At 51.1% G+C, this 24,439-nt stretch overlaps 1 protein-coding gene across 1 annotated transcript in view; it reads left to right on the top strand.

Annotated features, from left to right (window-relative positions):
• The window catches only part of RRP8 (ribosomal RNA processing 8), a gene marked incomplete in the record, with an annotated part of 34,958 nt that overhangs the window by 6,344 nt on the left and 4,175 nt on the right, over positions 1 to 24,439 (top strand). The window contains 4 exon segments of the mRNA XM_029601901.1: positions 11,803 to 11,992; positions 12,884 to 13,205; positions 21,205 to 21,901; positions 22,946 to 23,075. Coding sequence (XP_029457761.1) covers positions 11,891 to 11,992; positions 12,884 to 13,205; positions 21,205 to 21,901; positions 22,946 to 23,075 — 1,251 coding nt within the window.

Below are 24,439 nucleotides of genomic sequence, written 5' to 3'. Positions count from 1 at the left end.
AGTGGCGCCGGAATGGCCTCGTCGACCGTGGTTTGCGGATCTTCTTCTCCTAACCATGGAAGGCCCTCTACGTCTCAGCCACATTCCACGCCTACTTCGGCAGGGACCCATATTTTTACAGCAGGCCGATCGCTTCTGTCTAGCGGCCTGGCTTTTGAGAGGCGCAAACTGAGGTACAGAGGCTACCAGGAGGAGGTCATTTCGACTCTATTACTAGCTCGTAAGAGATCTACTTCAGTCACTTATATAAGAGTTTGGAAGGTCTTCGAAAATTGGTGCGGATCTCACGACATCCACCCCACCAATGCTTCCGTATCTCAAATTCTCTCCTTCCTTCAGGAAGGACTAGATCTCGGCCTCTCTTACAACTCACTTCGAGTACAGGTCGCGGCTTTGGGCGCCCTCTTATATAGTGGCGAAGGATCGCGTCTCTCCTCTCATCCGGATGTGGGTCGCTTCCTTAGAGGGGTGCGTCACTTGAAGCCTCCGTTACGTCCTCCTTGTCCGTCCTGGAATCTGAACTTAGTTTTACGAGCACTTAGCGGTTCACCTTTTGAACCCTTAAGATTTTCCTCTCTTAAAGATCTGACTTTTAAAACTATCTTCTTGGTGGCAATCTGTTCAGCGCGACGCATTTCAGAACTACAGGCACTATCCTGTCGAGAACCGTATCTCCGTTTTTCAGATGACGGCGTGTCTCTCCGCACGGTCCCATCTTTTCTTCCTAAAGTGGTTTCGGCCTTCCACCTCAATCAGTCAGTTGAGTTGCCTTCCTTCAAATCAAACGAACCCAGGGATTTACGTCTTTTGGATGTAAAGCGATGTCTGTTGCGTTATTTGGAAGTTACCAATGATTTTCGTCTTTCCGACCATCTCTTCGTTCTCTGGTCGGGCCCCAGGAAGGGTCACATGGCATCCAAAACGTCTATTGCTCGCTGGCTGAAGGGGACAATTGCTTCGGCTTATATTGGGGCCGGTAAGCAACCTCCTTTGGGGGTTAAAGCCCATTCCGTTCGCGCACAGGCAGCATCATGGGCAGAGTCTAGCTCTGTTTCAGTCCAGGAGATTTGCAGAGCGGCGACGTGGAAGTCTCTCCATACTTTCGCAAGGCACTATCGTCTGGATGTTTCCACATCATCAGACGGTTCTTTTGGGGATCGAGTCATCCGAGCAGGGCTATCCACGGCCCGCCCATAAGAGGGAAGCTTGGGTACATCCCATCGTCTGGAATGATCCTGGTATGTACAGGGAAAAGAAAATTATTCCTTACCTGCTAATTTTCGTTCCTGTAATACCATGGATCATTCCAGACACCCTCCCATTACTATTGAAAGTTTTAATTAAGGTGGGCTATCTCTGCTCGACTATGCTCTCCTTATTTTTCTACTCACTCTAGCACTCAAAGTTGTTTTGTTCAAATATTTATGTGTTAATAAGTTCTCTGTTGAGGTTATCATTCTGTTCTTTAACAGTTTTTCAAACTTTAAATTTTAGTTAATACATTTACTTGATCCCTCTCTTCCTCTTGGGCTTGGCTTTGCTAGGCTAGATACTGGGGATGATGACGAGGGTGGTGACGTAGTGTAGCACCTCCCCCAGAAATCTGTTTCTGACTCCATCTGCTGGACAGGGCACATAACCCATCGTCTGGAATGATCCATGGTATTACAGGAACGAAAATTAGCAGGTAAGGAATAATTTTCTTTTACTTAAAGATGCAGAATTTTAAATTTTTTTTGCGCAGAATTCCCCCAGAAATTCACTGTAAGAGTGTCCCTTCCACTCGCTCTCCCTACTCCCCTGGCCACTTTGCCCTCTCAGGCTCCAACTCCTCCACCTGCCAGTATCTCCCCCTCCACCTCTAGGCTCAACCCCTTCCACTCTATTGCCAGTCCCACAGTTTGACCCCATTCTCAGTACTGCCCCTCACACAGGCTCCCTCTGTCCCTCCCTCTCTCACACACATGCTCCCTGTCTCTAATACACATACACACACCCTTATACAGGCTCCTTCACTCTCGCACACACACATCCTCTCATACAGGGCCCTCTTTCTTGCATACACACTCACACAAGCTCCCTTTCTCTCTCACACAGGCTACCTATGTCTCTCTCTCATGCATCCCTTCACACAGGCTCTGTCTCACACATACACAATCCCTTCACGCAGGCTAGCACCCTCACATACACACGATCCCTTTTTCATACACACGAGCTCCCAGTCTCTCACACACATACACACGCCTTCACAATCTCCTCATATAGGCTCCCTCTCTCTGAAACCCACACTCAAGCATCCCCCCTTCTTACCTCCCATGCTCTCTCTCATGCCCTCCTGCTCACCCTCCCCTCTCCTCATATAGGCTCCCTCTCTCTGAAACCCACACTCAAGTATTCCTCCCCTCCCCGCTCTCTTACCTCCCATGCTCTTTCACACCCTCCTCTCACCCTCCCCTCCCCCACACCCCCCTCCCCCTCAAAGAGGCTTCCTCTCTCTGAAACCCACACTCAAGCATCCTCCCCCCTGCCCGCTCTCTTACCTCTCATGCTCTCTCACACACACACACACACACATTCTCTCTCATTCCACGGCATACACGGGATGCGCTCCGTTCGCAGCATGCCATGGTCTCCTCTGCGATTTTCTGCGCAGAATTTGGCAATTCTGCGCAGGGGGGAATTCTGCACATATTCTGTGCTCCGCAGTAGCGCAGAAGTCCCCAGGACTAAGTAGCTAAAATTTAAAGCTAAAACATGCAGAGTAAAGCATTTAGGTTGCAAAAACCTAAGGAAGATGTACAGAATTAAGGGTAAAATTCTTTTAAGCACAATAGAAGAACGGGATCTGGGGGTGATTGTACCTGATGATCTTAAGGTGGCCAAACAGGTGGATAAAGCGATGATGAAAGCTGCTTGGCTGCATAGGGAGAGGAATGGTCAGCAGAGAAAGGGAGGTGATGCTGCCCCTGTACAGGTCCCTGGTGAGACCTCACTGGGAATACTGAGTACAATTCTGGAGACCCCACCTTCAAAAGGATAGAAACAGGATGGAGTCGCTTCAGGGGGCAGTGGTCTTCATTCTAAAGCACATGGGGACAGACTTAAAGTCAAAACATGAATACCCTGGAGGAAAGGTGAGATAAGGAAGATATGATAGAGAGATTTAAATGTTCCTAAGGTTTCTATACACAGGACTGAGCTGCTTTCAGTGGAAAGGAGGCTCTAGAACAAGGGGTCGTGGGATGAGAGTGAAAGGGGGTAGACTCGGGAGTAATCTTAGGAAATATTTCTTTTCAGAGAGGGTGGGGGCTGCATGGAACAGCCTTTCACTGAAGGTAGTGGAGACAAAAATGGTATCAAAATTCAGGGGTTTCTGAGGGAGTGATGGGAATTATAAACCTAAATTAGGTTAGTGGGTGGGCAGATTGGTTGGGCCATATGGTCGTCTGCTGCCATCATGTGGGCCGATACAGTACAGTGCGCTCCGATGGAGCAAACTGTTAACCCGTCATTGGACGCGTCTTTTCCCTTACCCCTTATTCAGTAAGGGGCCGAAAACGCGCGTCCAACATGCCGAACCTAATTAGGTATTCCCGCGCGATTCAGAAAACAAAATGTGCAGCCAAGCTGCACATTTTGCTTTCAGAAATTAGCGCCTACCTTAATTTCTTCGGCACCGGGAAAGTGCACAGAAAAGCAGTAAAAACTTATCATGGCGATATTAAGTCGGAGGTCCCGAAGGGTAAAAAAAGTTAAAAAGAAAAAAAAAAAATTGAAGTCGGTCAGCGGCTGTTGGGTCGAAAACCGGACGCTCAATTTTGCCGGCGTCCAGTTTCCAAGTCCGTGGCTGTCAGCGGGCTCGAGAACCGACACCGGCAAAATTGAGCGTCGGCTGTCAAACCCGCTGACAGCCGCCGCTCCAGGCCAAAAGGAGGCGCTAGGGATGCGCTAGTGTCCCTAGCGCCTCCTTTTGCCCGTTTCTACCGCCGGGCCTCATTTAAATACTGAATCGCGTGCACAGGTGAGTGGGCGTTCGCCCGCTGTCCCGCGGACTTTACTGAATCGGCGCGATGGTTCTCTGTTTCTAAAGCTATATAGGTGACATCTTAGTGCTAGTTGGGTTAGGGTTAGTTGTTAATGGTTATTTTATGAATGTTTTTATATTTATTTTATTTGTTATTCTCTGTACATTTGATGTAAACCGGTGTGAAGCTACCACGAACATCTGTATACAAAAATAAATAAATAGGAGATGATATTGTTAAGTGAGTTTCATAGTTGGCTGATTCAAAGAGATGATGATTTAACACATCAGATAAATAGTGACACAAATGAGATCCCTTTTTTGGATATTTTAATTATAAAAAAAAAAAAAAAGAGGCAACAACAGTGGTTTTGCATTTAGAAGCTAGAAAGAAAATCTGATAGTAAAGCAGTACTTGGGACTACAGATAATGAATATGACAGCAAGATATCGGGCCAGAGGGTGTTCAGAGAAACGCATTATACAAGGATTTCAATGGGGAAGATAAGAAAATAGTTTGCCCTTTATGGTTCTCATAATGGAACTAATATCAGAAAAGTCTTGAGGAAACATTGGCACATGATTCAAGGGTGTTTAGCCCCCGGCTGCTTGGTGCTAAACCTTCCAGGTTTGTTTTTCTGTTATAATCTGCCTAAATACATAATTGGCAACAAGATAAATTGGAAATTTCCTAGCGTGTAGCAGATGGACTCAGGACCAATGGGAATAGTGTACTCCTGATGGCAGTTGGAGACGGATCAGATTTCAATCTGACGTCAGCCCTAGTACATATACCCCTGCAGGAAGTGCAGATCCTCAGTATTTTCCGTCTCCATAGCAGTTATGGACTATCTGCATGCTCTCACAGCGTTAGAACCAAATTCAAAGAAGAAAATCCAAATTTAAAGAGAGAACCTACCTGAAGACGAGCCCCGCTCTCCTGCGGTGATACCCTCGGGTCCCTCCCCCAGTTGAGATTCCCGAGGTGATTTCCGAGGTCCCTCGGAGGTGAGCCTCGGTCCGGCGGCCGAATCGTGGCGAGGTCCTAGCCCCCCCTGATCCCCGGGCGTGGCTGAGAGGCAGCAGGTGCACCCTCGAGCGCGCCGGTGAAGGTATTTGCCCTCTCTCCCCGCAGCCGGAGACCTCCCGGGATGCAACCGGGAAGCGCCGAAGACAAGGTAAGGTAGAAATCTTCTGCTTGAATCCGGTCTCCGAGGATTGAAGAGGACCACAGGTCGCCGGCCAGGACCAGTGCCACCGGGTTGATCCGCCCTACCCACGTGGAGACCCTCCGAGAGGGTCACCATATTGCCCGCGTGTTCGCCGTCACCATCTTGGCCCTAGTCGCCGCACCGTTCACCATTTGCGAGCGCACAACTCAAGCTAGGCGCACAAAGCACTTGTGCGCATAAACTTACACATAAAACTTTGCGCGCATAAGTTGCGTGCACAGAGCCATGCACATATCTACGGCTGAACGCACAGCTGCGCACACAACTACACGCTCATCTTAAGCGCACCGGAGCGCATAAGAGTTTACGCGTCGACAGCCATGGCACCACCAGAAACAGGGATAAAGGCTCAAGGCCTCTGCCCAGCATGCCACATCAGAGCCGCACAAAGCGAGGAGGCCCGACGCCTTGCATGCAGTGCGAAGAGGCCCTGGGAGACCCAGTCCAGGGCCAGTCCCATCCAGGGCCGAGTTCTAGCTCCTCAAGGGGTACCCCGGACCTAGCCAGGGGGACCTCCCCACAGACGGGGAGCCCCAAGGAACCAGTGCCCCTCAGCTTTGATCCAGCATCGATCTCATGGGTGGAGTTCTTCAAGGTGATTCATGCCTTTGTTCAAATGCAAACTGAACCTCAGGCTGACCAGTCACAGACTCCACGGGAGGACCCTCATGCCCCAGGCCCTTCAAGACCTAGGCACAGGCTTCCACTACCCAGAAGCCCCACCTATGGGGACTCGGACATCTCTGAGGAGGAAACCGAACCCTTAGAAGAGGGGGAGCTCCCCCTGGGGACAGAGCCTCACCGAACCATGAGACTCTTCTTCACAAAGGACGAGCTCCCGGACCTGGTCAACCAATTCCTGACGGAGCTCGCTATCCTGGGTCCAGGTACTTCAGGGGAACCTAAACCGAACCCCCTGCTGGAAGGGCTTCGACAGACTTCTCGCCATTTCCCTCTGTTACAAGCGGCACAACAGCTGATTGACCTGGAATAGAATGCTCCGGAGTCCACCTTCAAGGGGGGACGAGCTTTGGCAGCCCTGTACCCCCTGGACCCGGCAACCAAAGATCTTCTTGCATGCCGAAGAGTTGATGCCATGGTCTGCGTGGTCTCCAAGCGCACTACCATCCCAGTGGAGGGAGGAGCAGCGCTCAAGGATGCACACGACCGGCGGCTGAAGTCCATCCTCAAACAGTTATTTGACGTAGCCGCTATGTCTCTACAAATTGCGGCCTGCTGCACCGTAGTGACACGTGCCTGCTTATCACAAACCAGGAACAACACCCCGGGAGAAGACATGGAACCAGCAGTATCATTCCTTGCAGACGCTGCCTCCGACCTAGTGCGCACCGCAGCCAGAGGAGTGTCCTCTGCGGTGGCGGCCAGGAGGCAACTCTGGCTCCGAAGCTGGTCGGCCGACGCATCTTCCAAAACTCCGCTCACAAGGATGCCCTTCAAAGGATCCCTCCTGTTCGGCAGCGAACTAGAGAAACTGGCCAACAAATGGGGCGAGTCTCCATTGCCGCGCCTACCGGAGGATAAGACGAAGAGTAACCAGCGACCCTTCCCCAGGTCCTCCAGGGGCAGAAGTTCACAGCGCTTCAATCCTTACAGGAGCAACTATCAAGCCCCCCGCCCTACGGCCAGGAACCAGTCCTTTCGGACCAAGCACAACAAGAGGGGAACCAGCTTGGTTACAGGCCCCAGCCGAACCCCACAATGAGATTCAGCCGACCCATCCAAGGGAAGAAGCCATAGGGGGCAGACTAGCCCTATTCTACCGCAGATGGGTCGAGATAACTTCGGACAAGTGGGTCCTAGCCATCATTCGGGAGGGGTACTACCTGGAATTCCTACGAATCCCTCCGGACAAGTTCGTGGAATCCCCCTGCCACGACCTCTCCAAGAGGGCGGCAGTGGAAGCTACACTGTCCAGGCTACTGGCCCTCGAGGCCATAACCCCAGTGCCTCCGCAAGAAATAAATACTGGGCATTATTCCATTTATTTTATCGTCCCCAAGAAAGAGGGAACATTCAGGCCCATCTTGGACCTCAAGTCGGTCAACCGCCACCTCAGGATTCCCCGCTTCCGCATGGAAACCCTACGATCCGTAATAAGGGCGATACAACCGGAGAGTTTCTCACAATCCTGGATCTTTCGGAGGCCTACCTACACATCCCAATTCATCAGGATCACCAGCGTTACCTACGCTTCAAAGTCCTGAACCGTCACTACCAGTTCTGGGCACTACCCTTCGGGTTAGCCACAGAACCCCGGACGTTCACCAAGGTAATAGTAGTTGTGGCGGCAACACTGAGGAAGGAAGAAATCTTCGTTCACCCTTACCTGGATGATTGACTGATCAGGGTAAAGTCACCGGAGGAAAGCTGCCAAGCAACCTGCAGAGTCATAACTCTACTGGAGAGCCTAGGATGGGTAGTCAACACAAACAAAAGCTCCCTTCAGCCCTCACAGTCGCTGGAATACCTAGGAGTCTGATATGACACCAAAAAGAACAAGGTCAGCCTGACCCCCACAAGGATATCAAAATTGTGGAACCGGCTGCAAACCTTGCTGAACGATCCTTGTCCCACAGCATGGGATTACCTGCAAGTCCTCGGGCTGATGGCATTCACCCTGGAAGTTGTGCCATGGGCGCGAGCCCACATGAGGCCCCTGCAGAGCTCACTCCTATCACAGTGGAGCCCACGGTCCCAGAACTACACCGTACGTCTATCACTCCCGGGCAGAGTTCGGACCCAAATACGGTGGTGGCTGCAGGCCAGCCACATGGGCCGGGGATCAAGGCTATCCTCCCCAACCTGGACCCTACTCACCACAGATGCCAATCTACGAGGATGGGGAGCACACTGCGAGGAGCTAACCACCCAAGGGCAGTGGAACGCAGAAGAGGCGGGATAGAACATCAACCGCCTAGAAGCGCGGGCAGTCAGACTAGCCTGTCTGCGGTTTGCTTACAGACTCCGAAACAAAGCGGTCAGAGTAATGTCGGACAACGCCACGACAATGGCCTACATCAACTGGCAAGGGGGAACCAGGAGCCAACAGGTGTCCCTAGAAATAGACCCCCTGATGGCTTGGGCGGAAGCAAACCTCCAGGAGATCTCTGCCGTCCACATCGCTGGGAAAGACATCACGGCAGACTTCCTCAGCAGGGAGAGTCTAGACCCAGGAGAATGGAGGCTGTCGTCCGCAGCCTTCCAATTGATAGTGAATCGGTGGGGGACACCGGACATGGACCTTCTGGCAAGCAGATCCAACTCCCAAGTATCCAGATACTTCAGCCGCAGGCAGAAACCGCACTCCCAAGGGATTGATGCCCTGGTACAGACCTGGCCACCAGGGACTCTACGCCTTCCCGCCGTGGCCCCTATTGGGCGCGATCATTCACAAGATACAACTATACAAGGGACTAGTTCTTCTGGTGGCTCCGGGTTGGCCAAGAAGACCCTGGTACGCAGACATGAGAAGACTGCTGGAGAGGAACCCGCTACCCCTGCCCCCACACAGGGACCTGCTACAACAAGGCCCGATCCTCCATGAGGACCCAGCTCAATTCTCCCTTACGGTCTGGCCATTGAGAGGGCCAGCCTGAGAGAGAGCGGATACTCGAGGGCGGTAATCGACACCCTCCTCCGAGCACGCAAGTTCTCCACATTGTTAACGTACATAAGGATCTGGAGAGCATTTGAAGCCTGGTGCGAAGACCACAACATCAAGCCACGCTCATTTAAAGTTCCCGTGATCCTGGAATTCTTACAGAATGACTACAGAAGGGTCTGTCCCTCAACTCCATCAAGGTACAAGTGGCTGCATTGTCATGCTACGGCTCCAAGAGCGAGGGCGACAGCATAGCTTCTCACCCGGACTTGTCACGCTTCCTGAAAGGAGTCAAACACATTCGCCCTCCACTAAAGTGGCCGGTACCTATGTAGAATTTCAATCTCGTTTTGGACTTCCTAGTGGGAACCGCCTTCAGACCCCTCTGAGGCCTCTCCCTCCGCCTGTTAACCCTAAAGACGGTGTTCTTGCTGGCAGTGTGTTCAGCCCGCTGCATCTCGGAACTACAAGCACTGTCCTGCCGTGAGCCGTTCCTCAGGCTCACCCCGGAGTCCATCCAACTACGCACGGTTCCCTCCTTCCTCCCCAAAGTGGTCTCACATTTCCACCTCAACCAGACCATCTCGCTACCAACGATGGATGGCTTGAAGAATTCGGAAGAAGCCCGCAGTCTACGTCACCTCAACATCGGCAGACTCCTATCCAGGTACCTGGAAATGTCGGAACCCGTACGAAGAACGGACCACCTTTTCGTCCTTCACAGCGGAAAGAGACAAAGGGAAGCGGCCTCGCGGGCATAACATCCCTGATCCCCCACAAGAACACCACCTGTACCCTTTCTCCTCACTCTGTGCCCAGCACCAGTAATCCCTCTCCCCTTGTCTGCTTAATGCTCTGTTGCACCCATTCTTGTTCCCATCTCCTTCACCACCTCTGGCTCTGGCGCTGTCATCTTTCTATCACACCCCATGTGCCCCACCCCCACCGTGACACCATTTCTGGTTCTATTTCCCCCCTCGCCACCTCGGGCTTTCTTTTACACCTACCCTCCCCCTCTGATTTTCTCACATCTTTCTACTGCTGTTCCCCCAATTATTTCAAATCCCCCTTCTACCCCCATCTCTGGCTTTCTCTTCCCCCCTCTGCTCTCCCCCCCACCCCTCACACTGTTTAACATACAAAACCACCTCCCACGTGGCTCTTGTGCAGCTTCCTGTCCCCGTGCGCTCTCTCCCCCCTCCACCTTTGGCATGGTCTCCTCACAGGTACTGCAGAACAGGTGGGAGCCTGGGCCCTGGGGATGAATTAAGGTGCAAGACGCTCCCTCTGCACTGCTCACTTCAGAGAGTTAAGAAGGAAGGTGACCTTCCTCCCAGCATTCACCCCCTTTTTATCTGAATTCCCCAGAAGCCTTGCCGCACCGTTCGTGACTTCTCATTCATCTTCTTTCAGGGTTTACCCCTTCTCCCCTCTCCTCTCTGACTGGCGCCCTGGGTGACTCCCTCCTCCCATGTCCTGGGAGCCCCGTTCACGGTGCTCGTTGCTATTCTCGCCCTCCCTTTCTGTTCTCCAGTGCTGCTGGTTGCAGACAGGCGTGGGGGAGAGAGCAGGGATGTGCAGAGAGAGCCTCCGCTCCTTGCTCCGGACCCTCCCTCCCTGTTCCTCTTGCAGAGGACAGGAGAGGAGGCCTTGGAGCAGGAAGCGGAACGGCTTTGCTCTTTGTGCTTCTCGCTTCGGCCCCTCTCCTATTCTCTGCAGTGGCCTGAATTGCCCCTGCCGGGACTCAAGGATGTCCCGCTCTCCTGTGGGTCGCTGGGGATTTTTTCTCAGGGGATGAGGGGCTTCCTGCAGGGACTTGGTGGAGCTGCCATCATGCATTGCTGCAGGTAGGGATGTGGGGGAAGGTCTGCAGGGAACTCAGGATAGCAGTTTGGTAAATCCTGCAGGAACCAGTGGCAAGAGAGTGTGGGGATTCACTGTCTTTCCGGGGCGTAGTAAAGAGGCCCCTGAAGCAACAAAGGAGGAACATTTCAGAAAAAGAAATGATCTGCTTCAGCTGCTCCACGAGTTATGTAAAGTGCGCACGATGGAGCTGCGGAATCCGTTGCCAGAGCAGAGCGGGGTTCACATATGTTATTTACATTGATATTCTGCTTTCCAGGCACCTCAGAACGGATCACGTTCAGTGCAAGAGGGCTCAGTGTCTGAGTTTGTACCTGAGGCAAACTTAGATAGGCGGCAGTGGGATTTGAATCCTGGCTTCCCTGGTTCTCAGGCTCCTGCTTTAAGAACATAAGAACATGCCATACTGGGTCAGACCAAGGGTCCATCAAGCCCAGCATCCTGTTTCCAACAGAGGCCAAAACCAGGCCACAAGAACCTGGCAATTACCCAAACACTAAGAAGATCCCATGCTACTGATACAATTAATAGCAGTGCCTATTCCCTAAGTAAACTTGATTAATAGCAGTTAATGGACCTCTCCTCCAAGAACTTATCCAATCCTTTTTTAAACCCAGCTACAGTAACTGCACTAACCACATCCTCTGATAACAAATTCCAGAGCTTTATTTAACCAAGTTCCTGGAGAAAAAGTCCATAAACATTATAAGCCAGGTGACTGAAGCAAGCTGCTGCCCTCTCTGCTGGGGGTTTCCTAGAGATCCGGACTGTGCTCTCTCTGCTGGGGGTTTCCTAGAGATCTGGACTGGCCACTGTTTGAGACAGGACCCGGGGCTCCATGGACCTCTGGTCTGACCCAGCACGGGGCATCTCGTGCTCCTAGAAGATCAGCGTTGCTTGGCAATACTTATCTTCTTCCTTTCCCTTCCAAAGGAGGGGCAGGCAGACTCCTAAAAAAAAAGAGGGGGCAATTTCCCAAACGAGGAGTAAGTGGGAGGGCACTTAACCAAAAGTGGAAGGAGGTGGAGGAGTCACCAGATCTTTCTTCCTCTCTTCTGTAGGCCCCGCAGTGGTGGCTCTCCTGGGAGTTAGGCGGGAGGCGAGCATGAAGCCACAGCTGCCCGGCTAGGGAACCCTGCTCACACTGCCATGTTTGATACGGGGGACTGGAACGACAATGCTGACGCTCGGCGCTTGAGCAAGTCCCTCCATCACCACCGGAGCTCTGCTGAAGGAGCCCAAGGAACAGCGGTAAAGCATCACATTGATCCTCCTCCTCTTTCCCCGCTATAAAATATTCCAGTCTTCAGGTGTCTTGTGCTGCATCGCTCATACTTCTAGACACTGCCGGCATTCCCTTCAAGCCCTTCTCCATTTCTGAAACACATCAGGCCACAGCAGAGATACCCTCAGCCCCCTCCTGAAGCGTATACACACATTGCAGGGATTCCCTCACACAACCTGTCTCTCTCACACACACTTCTGGGTAACACAGGATACACTCTCTCTCCTGGGCATGTCACACACGCATATATACACGCACACATGTCTGGGCACCACAGGGATTCCCTCACACAACCTGTCTCTCTCACACACACTTCTGGGTCCCGCAGGATACACTCTCTCTCCTGGGCATGTCACACACGCATATATACACGCACCATGTCTGGGCACCACAGGGATTCCCTCACACAACCTGTATCTCACATACACTTCTGGGTCCCGCAGGATACACTCTCTCTCCTGGGCATGTCACACATGCATATATACACGCACACATGTCTGGGCACCACAGGGATTCCTTCACACAACCTGTATCTCTCACATACAAGTCTGGGTCCCGCAGGATACACTCTCTCTCCTGGGCATGTCACACACGCATATATACACGCACACATGTGTGGGCACCGCAGGGATTCCCTCACACAACCTGTATCTCTCACACACACTTCTGGGTAACACAGGATACACTCTCTCTCCTGGGCATGTCACACATGCATATATACATGCACACATGTCTAGGCACCACAGGGATCCCCTCACATTCTCCTCTAACTCACACTTACTTGGTCATGTTAAGGTTACTCATGAATCATAGGCTGTTTCCAGCAGTTGTTGACCTTCCTTTTGCTCTCTTTGTAGGCTGCTCGTGGTATTGGACAGAGGTTAGTTAAAAAGCAACTCCTTGAGACCCTTCGTATGCTTGAGGCTGCCTCTCAGAGGTACCAAGATGCTGAGAGACCCCTTGTAACCCAAGATGTGTCAAGATCCGAGGAAGATGAGGCTGACGCCACAGTCACATGCTCCAAACACAGGAAGAAGAGGAGCAGGAAAAGGAAGCAAGGTCTAAGCTTAGAGATCTCTAGGGCAGGATCGCAGATCCCTTTAAAGGCGGCGAGACACAGCATAAAAACCCCTGGGACAGGGGCCGAGACACCCCTCAGCAAGTTGGAGGCGAGCAGAGGTACAGGAACAGACTGGGAGGATGCTGTGAAAATACTCTTTGGGTACAATCCAATGTTTAAAGTCTTGCACTAATTGGCCTGGGTGGCAAAGGCAGGGTTAGAGAAGCTCCAAGCCACTTTCTCTTTTACGTCCTCCTAACTTTCGCAGGCCCAAGCAGGAACTAGTGTTGATTGACCCTTGATGGTGCTTTATTTTTTCCTGAGGTTACAAGTACTGAAGTATCTAAAATGTTGTTATCTATTGGGTCATTGTCATCTCCATTAAATACATGTACCTTTGGGATAATTCAAAGTTGAGGCAAACTTTCATAGACCCCCATTACTAAAATTATAAATGTAGCCTGAAAGAGGGCTACTGTGTGTCCAGTAATAAAAAGAAATCAAAGCATAATTTATTACATCCTGCCAGTTACCATTCTTATTTCCAGCTTTCAGCCTTTGCTTTAAAGTTGTTGAAAAGTATGTGTTAATTCCATTGCAGCATTTCTTGGACGAACGAGAAGTGTTGAATGACCATCCCTATGGGGTTTAGATCAGATCATAGCATTAAAATCCCTCTGGTTTCGGTGACTGATCATGGGGGATCAGCAGGATTAGCTTTGCTTGATGTTTCTGCTGCGTTCGCACTTTCTCCTAGTTGCTCACTCGATTAAAATTGATAAGCATGGGAAGAATTGCTTTGAAATGGTTTCACTCCTTTTTCCTTGATGAGACACAGCAGTTTAGCATGGGGCTAATTTTCAGTGTTTAAAATTGTCGTTTTATGTCTGTACTCACTGGGACAACTCATTGAGTCTTTGGCAGTTCTAACCTTCAGGATATTGTGAGATGTCTAGCAGAGTGCATTAGTCATGGAATTGATGGATGGATGCATAGTAATAACTTGGTCCTTAATCTTAGAAAAACGGAGCTATTTCCTAGCGTGTAGCCAGATGGACTCAGGACCAATGGGATTTGTGCTCTTCTGCTAGCAGATGGGAGATGGAGTCAGATTTCAAAGCTGACGTCACTCTGGATATACCCCTGCAGTAACCTCAGCTCTTCAGTATCTCTCCATCTCCTAGCAGATGCGGACACTATCCCACACACTAGAATAGTGTTAAGAATTACAGCAAAGAAGAAACAAATTTATCTTAAAGAAGACCGAGCCCCGCTCCCCTGCGGCGATACCTAAGGGTCCCCCCCCCCAGTCGAGAATTCCTGAGGTGATCTCCGATATCCCTCAGAGGTGTGCCTTGGTCCAGTAGCCAGTTCTCGGTGTGGACTTAGCCCCAGAGTGGCTGAAAGGCAGCGGGTGCAGAACCGAGCACGGTGATGAAGGTAATTCCTTCTTCCCCCGCAGCTGGAGACCGTCCGGCACACGATCAGTAAGCGCCGAGACCAGGAAAGCAAAAATCTTTAAATTTAGGTCTCCAGAGCTCGGATTGCCGTACCGATTTCTTCTTCCGGTAAAGTTAAAAAGGGAGCACCGATCGGTTGAGCAGCCTTGGTTGGGTTAGGCCCCAATCTGGTGCATGGGTCCATGCACGTGCAGACCCTCCGGGGGGGCGCGCCATCTTACGCGCAGGGGTCGTCGGCGCCATCTTCCCTTCTCGACCGGTGGTACACACAGGGTGGGCCGGGCGGCCGATGCGTCTAACTCCACGTCCAATACAGACGCACGCACAACAGCTCGCACAACTGAGTGCATCCATGCACATAAGTACACGCACAGCCGCGTTTACGACTACACGTGCACAAACACATAGGGACAATGGCACCGGCGCCCAAGAAGGCCAGAAGGCACTCTCTTTGCACAGCCTGCCACATAAGAGCCGCGCAGCCTGAACTGGAGTCCTGCCTGTGTCAGCATTGCGAAGAAGCCCAGGGGGAACCAAAACCTGGTCCCTTACTGTCGGGGGATGGATCCGGAACTACTACTGACGATAGCTCCCCGGATCTATGCATCTCCAAGATGGCATCTCCAGAGGAGGGCACTTCTGGTGCCCCTACTCCAACTCCCCCTGAGATTAACATGGACCCAGGAATCTTCTCCTGGTTAGAATTTTTCCAGGGGCTGCAAGCCTTTGTCCAGGTGCAATCAGCCCCGGGCTCAAGCCCTGCTGGAAGCACAAGATCTTCCCTGCCCTGCTCGGATGCCTCACCTAACCAAGAACTTCCCTGATAGGGACCCAGACACTCAGATGATGATGGTGACTCCCTAGAAGAAGGAGAAATCCCTCCAGGAATTGAACCATACTGAACCATGCTTCGCTTCTTCCACAAGGATGAATTACCAACCCTTGTTTCCCAGACTCTGAAAACACTGGGTATCCCAGGCACATACCCTATGGTGGAACCAAAGAAGAACCTTGGTGTCCCTTCGTAAAGCCTCATGCTATTTCCCAATGATGGAAGCCATCCAGGAACTGATTGACCTGGAGTGGGATGCCCCGGGGGCCAGCTTCAAAGGGGGTCGGGCCTTGGAAGCCCTATACCCTCTAGAACCAGCGTCCAAGGAACGCTTGCGTTTCCAGAAAGTAGACGCTATGGTCTGTGCTGAATCAAAGCAAACAACGATTCCCGTTGAGAGGGGGGGGGGGCCATATTGAAGGATACTCAGGATAGACGATTGGAATCCATCCTTAAGCAAGCTTTTGACGCAACAGCAATGACACTGCAGATTGCTTCCTGCTGCGCACTGGTGGCACGTTCCTGCTTGCTCCTCTTGAAAGAGGCAAATAACTCCAGAACGTATACCGGTGAGATGATGGAACCTGCAGCAGCCTTCCTGATGGACGCAAGCTCAGACCTGGTGTGTACCTCAGCCAGAGGCATAGCCTCTGTAGTGGCAGCCAGAAGACAATTATGGTTACGGAATTGGTCTGCTGACGCGACATCTAAAGCGAATCTCACAAGAATCCCCTTTAAAGGATCTCTCTTGTTCGGAAGCGAATTGGTGAAGTTGGCCAGCAAATGGGGCGAATACCCATTGCCTTGGCTACCAGAAGATAGGAGTAAAAGATCTCAGCATCCCTCCCCCAGAAGAACCAAGGGCAGAGGCTCACAACGCTTTAGACCCTATAGGAACTCGCAGTTCCAGGCACCTCGTCCCTCCGGAAGGTCCCAGCCCTTTCAGAACTGACAGACCAAGAGAGGAGCAGGACCGGGAGCAGGCTCCAGCCATGCTCCACAATGAAAATGGGCCGACCCATCCACCGGAAGAGGAGATAATGGGTCGACTTGCCCTCTTCTACCAAAGATAGGTTGAGATCACGTCAGACAAATGAGTACTAAACATCATTCGAGAAGGTTACTCTCTGGAGTTCCGCAGCATCCCTCGAGACAAATTTATGATGTCACCTGCCACTCCCACATCAAGAGACTGGCAGTGGAAGCCACTCTGACAAGACTACTCAGTTTGAAGGCAATAACTCAGGTCTCCACGCCCCAACAAAATACGGGGCGCTATTCCATCTATTTTATCGTTCCCAAGAAGGAAGGATCATTCCAACCCATCTTGGATCTCAAGAACGTCAGCCATCATCTGCGGATACTACACTTCCGCATGGAGACTCTTCGCTCTGTCATAATGGTAGTACAATCAGAAAACAATAAGGGATCCTTTTAGTTTTTGTTCATAAATAATATGACTTTTACTGCTTATAGATTTTTTACTGCTTATAAATTGTTTAATACTATATCATTTCATAAAAAATCACTAAATATACCCCTCTCCAACATTTAATCATACAATCTGGACAGTTGTTATGTATACTTTGTCACACAAATGCATTACCCATTAAAATATCCCCCTAAAACTCTCATTCATTCACACATTCATACAGCACATCCCTGTGTAGGATACCTTAAAATACATTCCCTCCCCCAATTACAATTTTTTCTATATTGATACAACATATAATACCATCAATACATATGTTTACATATCCCCCAATTGCCAATCACAATTTCCCATATTAATGTATCAAATATGTCATCACATTCCTTGTATATCATCAATTACATATCTTCAAAAATTCCCTACAAGGACCCTTGTTTCGCCTAAAATGGCAGTACAACCAGGAGAGTTTCTAACCTCCCTGGACCTCTCCGAAGCCTACCTTCACATTCCAGTCCATCAGGATCACCAGCGTTTTCTACGCTTTGCGATACTAGGTCACCATTACCAGTTCTGAGCGCTACCTTTCGGCCTAGCAACCGCCCCAGAATATTCTCCAAAATTATGGTGGTCGTGGTGGCAACACTGCGGAAGGAAGAGACTAGCTGATCAGGGCAAAGCCTTCAGAAGAGAGCCGGCAGGTGACCAGCAGAGTCAAGAGCCTACTGCAAGAACTCGGTTGGGTTGTGAACACGGGCAAGAGCAGTCTGCAGCCCTCTCAATCTCTAGAGTTACCTGGGGGTCCATTTCGACACCAAACAGAACAAAGTCTTCCTCCCTCCCGCCCCAAGGTATGAGACTATCTTCAAGTCCTCGGCCTCATGGCATCAATCCTGGAGGTTGTCCCGGCGGGCAAGGGCCCACATGTGACCGCTCCAGTGCTCCTTACTATCACCCACTGTCCCAGGACTACTCAATTCGCCTCCAACTACCAGCAGAGGTACGTTCTCAGCTCCAGTGGTGGCTACAGGAAGACCACCTAAGCAGAGGAGTAAGCCTATCCCCACCGAACTGGATCTTGGACTCCACGGATGCGAGCCTGCGAAGGTGGGAAGCCCACTGTCAGGAGCTGACAGCCCAGGGACAATGGAACAAGGAAGAGGCAGAATGGAACATAAACATCCTGGAAGCTTGAGCAGTCAGACTAGCGTGCCTGCGATTCAGCCACAGACTTCGAGGCAAAGCGATTCGAGTAATGTCAGACAACGATACTACAGTGGCTTACATCAACCGCCAGGGAGGAACCAGGAGCCAGCAGGTTTCTCTGGAGATAGACCCTCTCATGGCATGGGGCACCTACAAGGGATCTCGGCCTCCTACATCGCAGGAAAAGACAATGTCTCAGCAGACTTCCTCAGCAGAAAGAGCCTGGACCCGGGGGAATGGATGCTTTCGACCACAGCCTTCCAAGGGATTTACGCTCTCGTCCAGACTTTAAGATCATGAGAGGTCTTGAACGAATAGATGTGAATCAGTTATTTACACTTTCAAATAATAGAAGGACTAGGGGGCATTCTATGAAATTAGCAAGTAGCACATTTAAGACTAATCGGAGAAAATTCTTTTTCACTCAATGCACAATTAAACTCTGGAATTTGTTGCCAGAGGATGTGGTTAGTGCAGTTAGTGTAGCTGGGTTCAAAAAAGGTTTGGATAAGTTCTTGGAGGAGAAGTCCATTAACGGCTATTAATCAAGTTTACTTAGGGAATAGTCACTGCTGTTAAATTGCATCAGTAGCATGGGATCTTCTTAGTGTTTGGGTAATTGCCAGGTTCTTATGGCCTGGATTGGCTACTGTTGGAAACAGGATGCTAGGCTTGATGGACCCTTGGTCTGACCCAGTGTGGCATGTTCTTATGTTCTTACTGTATGCCTTCGCCCCCCATGGCCGCTATTGGGGAAGGTCATTCGCAAGATAGAACATCACAGGAGACTAGTTCTACTAGTGGCCCCGGCCTATTTCTAAATCACAATTTAGAAATAGGCCTGACCAAATAAGTCTTCAGTTTTCCCTAAATATTCGTAAATCTGTCGCGTCCTTAAGTTTTAACACTAGCATAGTCAAATAGGTACGATGTACTACAGAAAAAGTTTGCTTGCAAGTTGTCTGCAACTGGATTTAAAGAATGGACATGCCGGAAGGAGTACAGAGAATGAGACAGGATTTAAGGAAGCTGGAAGAGTGGTCGGCAGCTGGGATTCAATGCCAAAAATGCAGTGTCATGCATCTGGGGTGAGGTAATCCGAAGGAATATATGTGTTGAGGGGTGAAGGGCTGATGTGCACAGAGCAGGAGAAAGAGACCTTGGGGTGATAGTGTCTAATGATCTGAAGTCTGCAAAACAATGTGACAAAGCGATAGCTAAAGCCAGAAGAATGCTGGGCTGCATAGAGAGAGGAATATCGAGTAAGAAAAGGAAAGTGATAATCCCCTTGTACAGGTCCTTGGTGAGGCCTCACCTGGAGGTACTGTGTTTAGTACTGGAGACCGTATCTATGAAGGGACAGAGACAGGATGGAGGCGGTCCAGAGAAGGGCGACCAAAATGGTGGGTGGTCTCCATCGAATGACTTATAAAGAGAGATTGAAGAACCTAAATATGTATTCCCTGGAGGAGAAGAGGAGCAGGGGAGATTTGATTCAAACTGTCAGATACTTGAAAGGTTTTAATGATCCATGGTCGTCGTCAAACCTTTTCCATTGGAAACAATTTAGTAGAACTAGGGGTCACGATTTGAAACTCCAGAGAGGAAGACTCAGAACCAATGTCAGGAAATATTTCTTCATTGAGAAGGTGGTGGATGCCTGGAATGTCCTTCCAGAGGAAGTGATGAAGACTAAAACTGTGAAGGATTTCAAAGGGGCATGGGATAAACATTCTGGATCCCTAAAAACCTAGAGAATGGGAATAAATAAAAAAGCTTAACCGGCACAGAGTGGCTGTTACTACCTTGGGAAGCTTGCTGGGCAGACTAGATGGACTATTTTGGTCTTTTTCTGCTGTCATTACTATGTTACTATCAGGCCCATTCAATAAAGTCTGTGGGAGAGCCGGCGCGTGCCCAGGCACTTCTCCTGGGCGCACGATTCTTTATTTAAATTAGAGCCCGCGCTAATAAGGAGGCGCTAGGGACATTAGCGCGTCCCTAGCGTCTCCTTATTGGCGGAAGTAGCGGCTGTCAGCGGGTCTGAAAGCCGATGCTTAATTTTACCGCCGTCTGTTGTCAAACTTGCTGACAGCAACGGGTTCGGAAAACGGATGCCGGCAAAGTTGAGCGTCTGCTTTCTAACCCGTGGGCAGTTTTGTTTTGTTTTTTTTTTAAATAAGTTTTGATTTTTTTTTTTTAATTTTTGGGGCCTCCGATTTAATATCGCTATGGTATTAAGTTGGAGGGTGTACAGAAAATCAGTTTTTTCTGCTTTTCTGTACACTTGCCCGGTGCCGTCTGAAATTAACACCTGTATTGCAGGTGACTAATAGGCTCATCACATACATTTGCATGTGATGAGCACTATTAGTTTCGGGGGGTTGGCTACGTGTTTTCCACGCGCTATTACCCCTTACAGTATAAGGGGTAATAATAGCGCGTCAAAAACGCGCGGCCAAACGGGGGCTAAACGGTGCACTTGGCCGAGCGCACCGTCCTGTATCGGCCTGTATGAAAGGAATAAGCAGCAAATACTTATTTCCTATCATGTAGCCAGATGGACTCGGGACCAATGGATTATGCTCTCCTGCCAACAGATGGAAACTGAGTCAGGTTTCAAAGCTGTTGTCACCCTAGATACTCCCCTGCAGAGACCTCAGTCCTTCAGTATTTCTCCGTCTCCTAGCAGATGTGGACGTGCTTTCCCTATGGGGATCGCTGTACCTTTTAGAAGAAGAAATTCTACTTTTAAATGGGAGAAAAGATTGAGCCCCGCCTTCCTGCGGTGATACCTAAAGGTCCCTCCCTCAGTTGAGAATCCCTGAGGTGATTTCAGAGATCCCTCAGAGGTGAGCCTTGGTCCAGTAGCCGGTTCCCAGCGTGGACTTCGCTGCTCAAGCAGCTGAAAGGCAGCGGGTGCAGGAAGCCGAGTGCGGTGGTGACTGCCAAAGCCCTCTCCCCCCCCCCCCCCCCGGAGCCGGATCCCGTCTCTGTTCTCAGCCGGTAAGCACTGAGCTCAGGTAAGGGGGGAAAAAAGAGAGAAGAGGATTTCCTCCTGATTCAGGGATGTTGGAGGGGTTTCAGTAAGACTTCTTCCTGTCTCTTTGCTGATCAGATGGGGGCAGGGAATTAATGGCTCCCTTCCAGCCCTAGCTGTCTGTAATTCTTTGCCATTTTTTCTTGCCTAGGTGCCCCTCAGGATGGACCAGAAAAAGGCAAGGCAGTGCAGAATCCGGCCACAAAAGTTCTGGGAGAATCCGCAGATTGGCTGAGTAGAAAAAAATGGAGAAACCAACAGAAAAATAAAAAGCGAAATAAGAATAAATTTAAAGTGACTGCAGAGAGCAAGGGGACAGATCTCCTCGGAGATCCAGGGTGTGCTGATAGCGGGACTGCGAGACCCGCGAAGAATGGCGCGGGCAGCGTAGAGAGCAGCGAGCCTGGCGCGGTATCCAAGGGACCCCGTCTCCAGGCCCGGGCTGCAGACCAGAGGAGGCGGGAGGGGCAGTTGATAAAGCTGAGGAAGATTTTGCAGCAGGGGAATGCAGCAGAGGCGACAGCATTGTCCGGGGGGCGTGCGGATGCTGCCGAGGTGACGGAGGTATCCAGGGAGGGAGCAGGTCCCGGCACCGAGGAGCCCCCGTCTCAGGAGAGAGCAGGCCCAGAGCGCTCGGCGGCGCTGCGCTGTAGGATGGAGGAACGGCTGAAGGCAGCACGCTTCCGTTACATTAACCAGCAGCTGTACACCTCCAGCAGCCGGGAAGCTCGGCAGCTTTTTCTGCAGGACCCCGAGGCCTTTCAGATCTATCACCACGGCTTCGTGGCCCAGCTGCAGCGCTGGCCCCAGAGCCCCATTGACGGAATCATCAAATACCTGCGAAACCGGTAAGCACCCAGCGCCAGGACGAATATCCCCCCCAGGGAAGAAAATCCATAGCTGGGGTATTAGCAAGGGAGGGAGTGAACAGCGGCTGAGGGAAGGATTGGCGCCTGGTAAGACATGTTTAAAGACAGGTTGTCTAATTGACCAGCGTAGGAGCGAGGTGACGGGCATTGGCAGAAGTGTGTGTGTGTATTTGTGGGGGGTCCTCAATACTGGATTAAGAGGTAGTGCTGCAGGGAAGGATAAAGGGGCATTGCCAGTGCTATGTGAGGGGGATGGCGCAGAGAAGAAACGAGGTGCACTGGCAGAGCTGAGTGTGTGGTGTAGTAGAGGGTGATGAAAGCTCTGTGGTGCGACCACACCTTGAGTATTTTGTGCAGTTCTGGTCTCCACATCTCAAGAAAGATAGAGCAGAATTAGAAAAGGAACAGAGAACAAACAGAATGATAAAGGGGATGGAACAGCTCCCCTATGAGGAAAGGCTGAAGAGGTTAGGGCTGTTCAGCTTGGAGAAGAGACGGCTGAGGGGGGATATGATAGAGGTCTATGAAATAATGAGTGGAAGGGAACAAATAAACGTGAATCGGTTGTTTACTCTTTTGAAAAGTATAAAGACTAGGGGACAATCAATGAAGTTACTGGGTGATAGATTTAAGACAAATAGGAGAAAATATTTTTTTTACCCGATGCATAGTTAAGCGCTGGAATTCATTGCCAGAGGATGTGGTATGAGATATTAGTGGAGCTGTGCTTTAGAAAAGATTTGGACAAGTTCCTGGAGGAAACGTCCATTAACCATTATTAAGGCAGAGTTGCAGAAATCCCCTGCTCATTCTCGGGATAAGCAGCTTGGGATCTCTCTCCAGCAGTGGTCAAGCCAGGTCCCAAGTGCCTGGCAGGATCTCAAGGGGCAAACAGGATGCTGGGCTTGATGGCCTTTGGGCTGACCCAGTATGGCAATCTTAGGCTCGATTGTGTGTATGAGTGCTCAGCGCTGTAGGGGATTTATGTTGCATTTGGATTTCATGTCTTGTTCTCTCCCTCAGGCCAGCCTCACTGGTGGTGGCAGATTTTGGATGCGGAGACTGTAAAATCGCACGCAGTGTCAGGAACAAAGTGCATTCGTTTGACTTGATGGCTTTGAATGACCACGTGACTGTGTGTGACATGGCAAAGGTATGAGGCGCTGAGGGCAGCAGTGATGTTAGTGGGTGAAGAGGAGTCACTCTGGGGTGTGGAGCAGTGGTGACATTCCCAGGGAATGGGGGGTGGGTGAGGATGTGGGGCAGCACGGGCATTCTTGGCTGGAGAGGGGTTATTCCAGGAAGGATATGAGGGTATGGGGCAGCAGTGATGTTAGTGGGTGAAGAGGAGTCACTCTGGGGTGTGAGGGTGTGGAGCGGGGGGGGGGGGGTGAGGATGTGGGGCAGCACGGGCATTCTTGGCTGGAGAGGGGTTATTCCAGGAAGGATATGAGGGTATGGGGCAGCAGTGATGTTAGTGGGTGAAGAGGAGTCACTCTGGGGTGTGAGGGTGTGGAGCGGGGGGGGGGGGGTGAGGATGTGGGGCAGCACTGGCATTCTTGGCTGGAGAGGGGTTATTCCAGGAAGGATATGAGGGTATGGGGCAGCAGTGATGTTAGTGGGTGAAGAGGAGTCACTCTGGGGTGTGAGGGTGTGGAGCGGGGGGGGGGGGTGAGGATGTGGGGCAGCACTGGCATTCTTGGCTGGAGAGGGGTTATTCCAGGAAGGATATGAGGGTATGGGGCAGCAGTGATGTTAGTGGGTGAAGAGGAGTCACTCTGGGGTGTGAGGGTGTGGAGCGGGGGGGGGGGGGGTGAGGATGTGGGGCAGCACGGGCATTCTTGGCTGGAGAGGGGTTATTCCAGGAAGGATATGAGGGTATGGGGCAGCAGTGATGTTAGTGGGTGAAGAGGAGTCACTCTGGGGTGTGAGGGTGTGGAGCGGGGGGGGGGGGGGTGAGGATGTGGGGCAGCACTGGCATTCTTGGCTGGAGAGGGGTTATTCCAGGAAGGATATGAGGGTATGGGGCAGCAGTGATGTTAGTGGGTGAAGAGGAGTCACTCTGGGGTGTGAGGGTGTGGAGCGGGGGGGGGGGGGTGAGGATGTGGGGCAGCACGGGCATTCTTGGCTGGAGAGGGGTTATTCCAGGAAGGATATGAGGGTATGGGGCAGCAGTGATGTTAGTGGGTGAAGAGGAGTCACTCTGGGGTGTGAGGGTGTGGAGCGGGGGGGGGGGGGGTGAGGATGTGGGGCAGCACGGGCATTCTTGGCTGGAGAGGGGTTATTCCAGGAAGGATATGAGGGTATGGGGCAGCAGTGATGTTAGTGGGTGAAGAGGAGTCACTCTGGGGTGTGAGGGTGTGGAGCGGGGGGGGAGAGGTGAGGATGTGGGGCAGCACTGGCATTCTTGGCTGGAGAGGGGTTATTCCAGGAAGGATATGAGGGTATGGGGCAGCAGTGATGTTAGTGGGTGAAGAGGAGTCACTCTGGGGTGTGAGGGTGTGGAGCGGGGGGGGG

Source organism: Rhinatrema bivittatum, chromosome 5, assembly GCF_901001135.1.
Source record: "Rhinatrema bivittatum chromosome 5, aRhiBiv1.1, whole genome shotgun sequence".
NCBI classification, from domain to species: domain Eukaryota; kingdom Metazoa; phylum Chordata; class Amphibia; order Gymnophiona; family Rhinatrematidae; genus Rhinatrema; species Rhinatrema bivittatum.
This window is presented reverse-complemented; position numbering and strand designations above follow the sequence as displayed.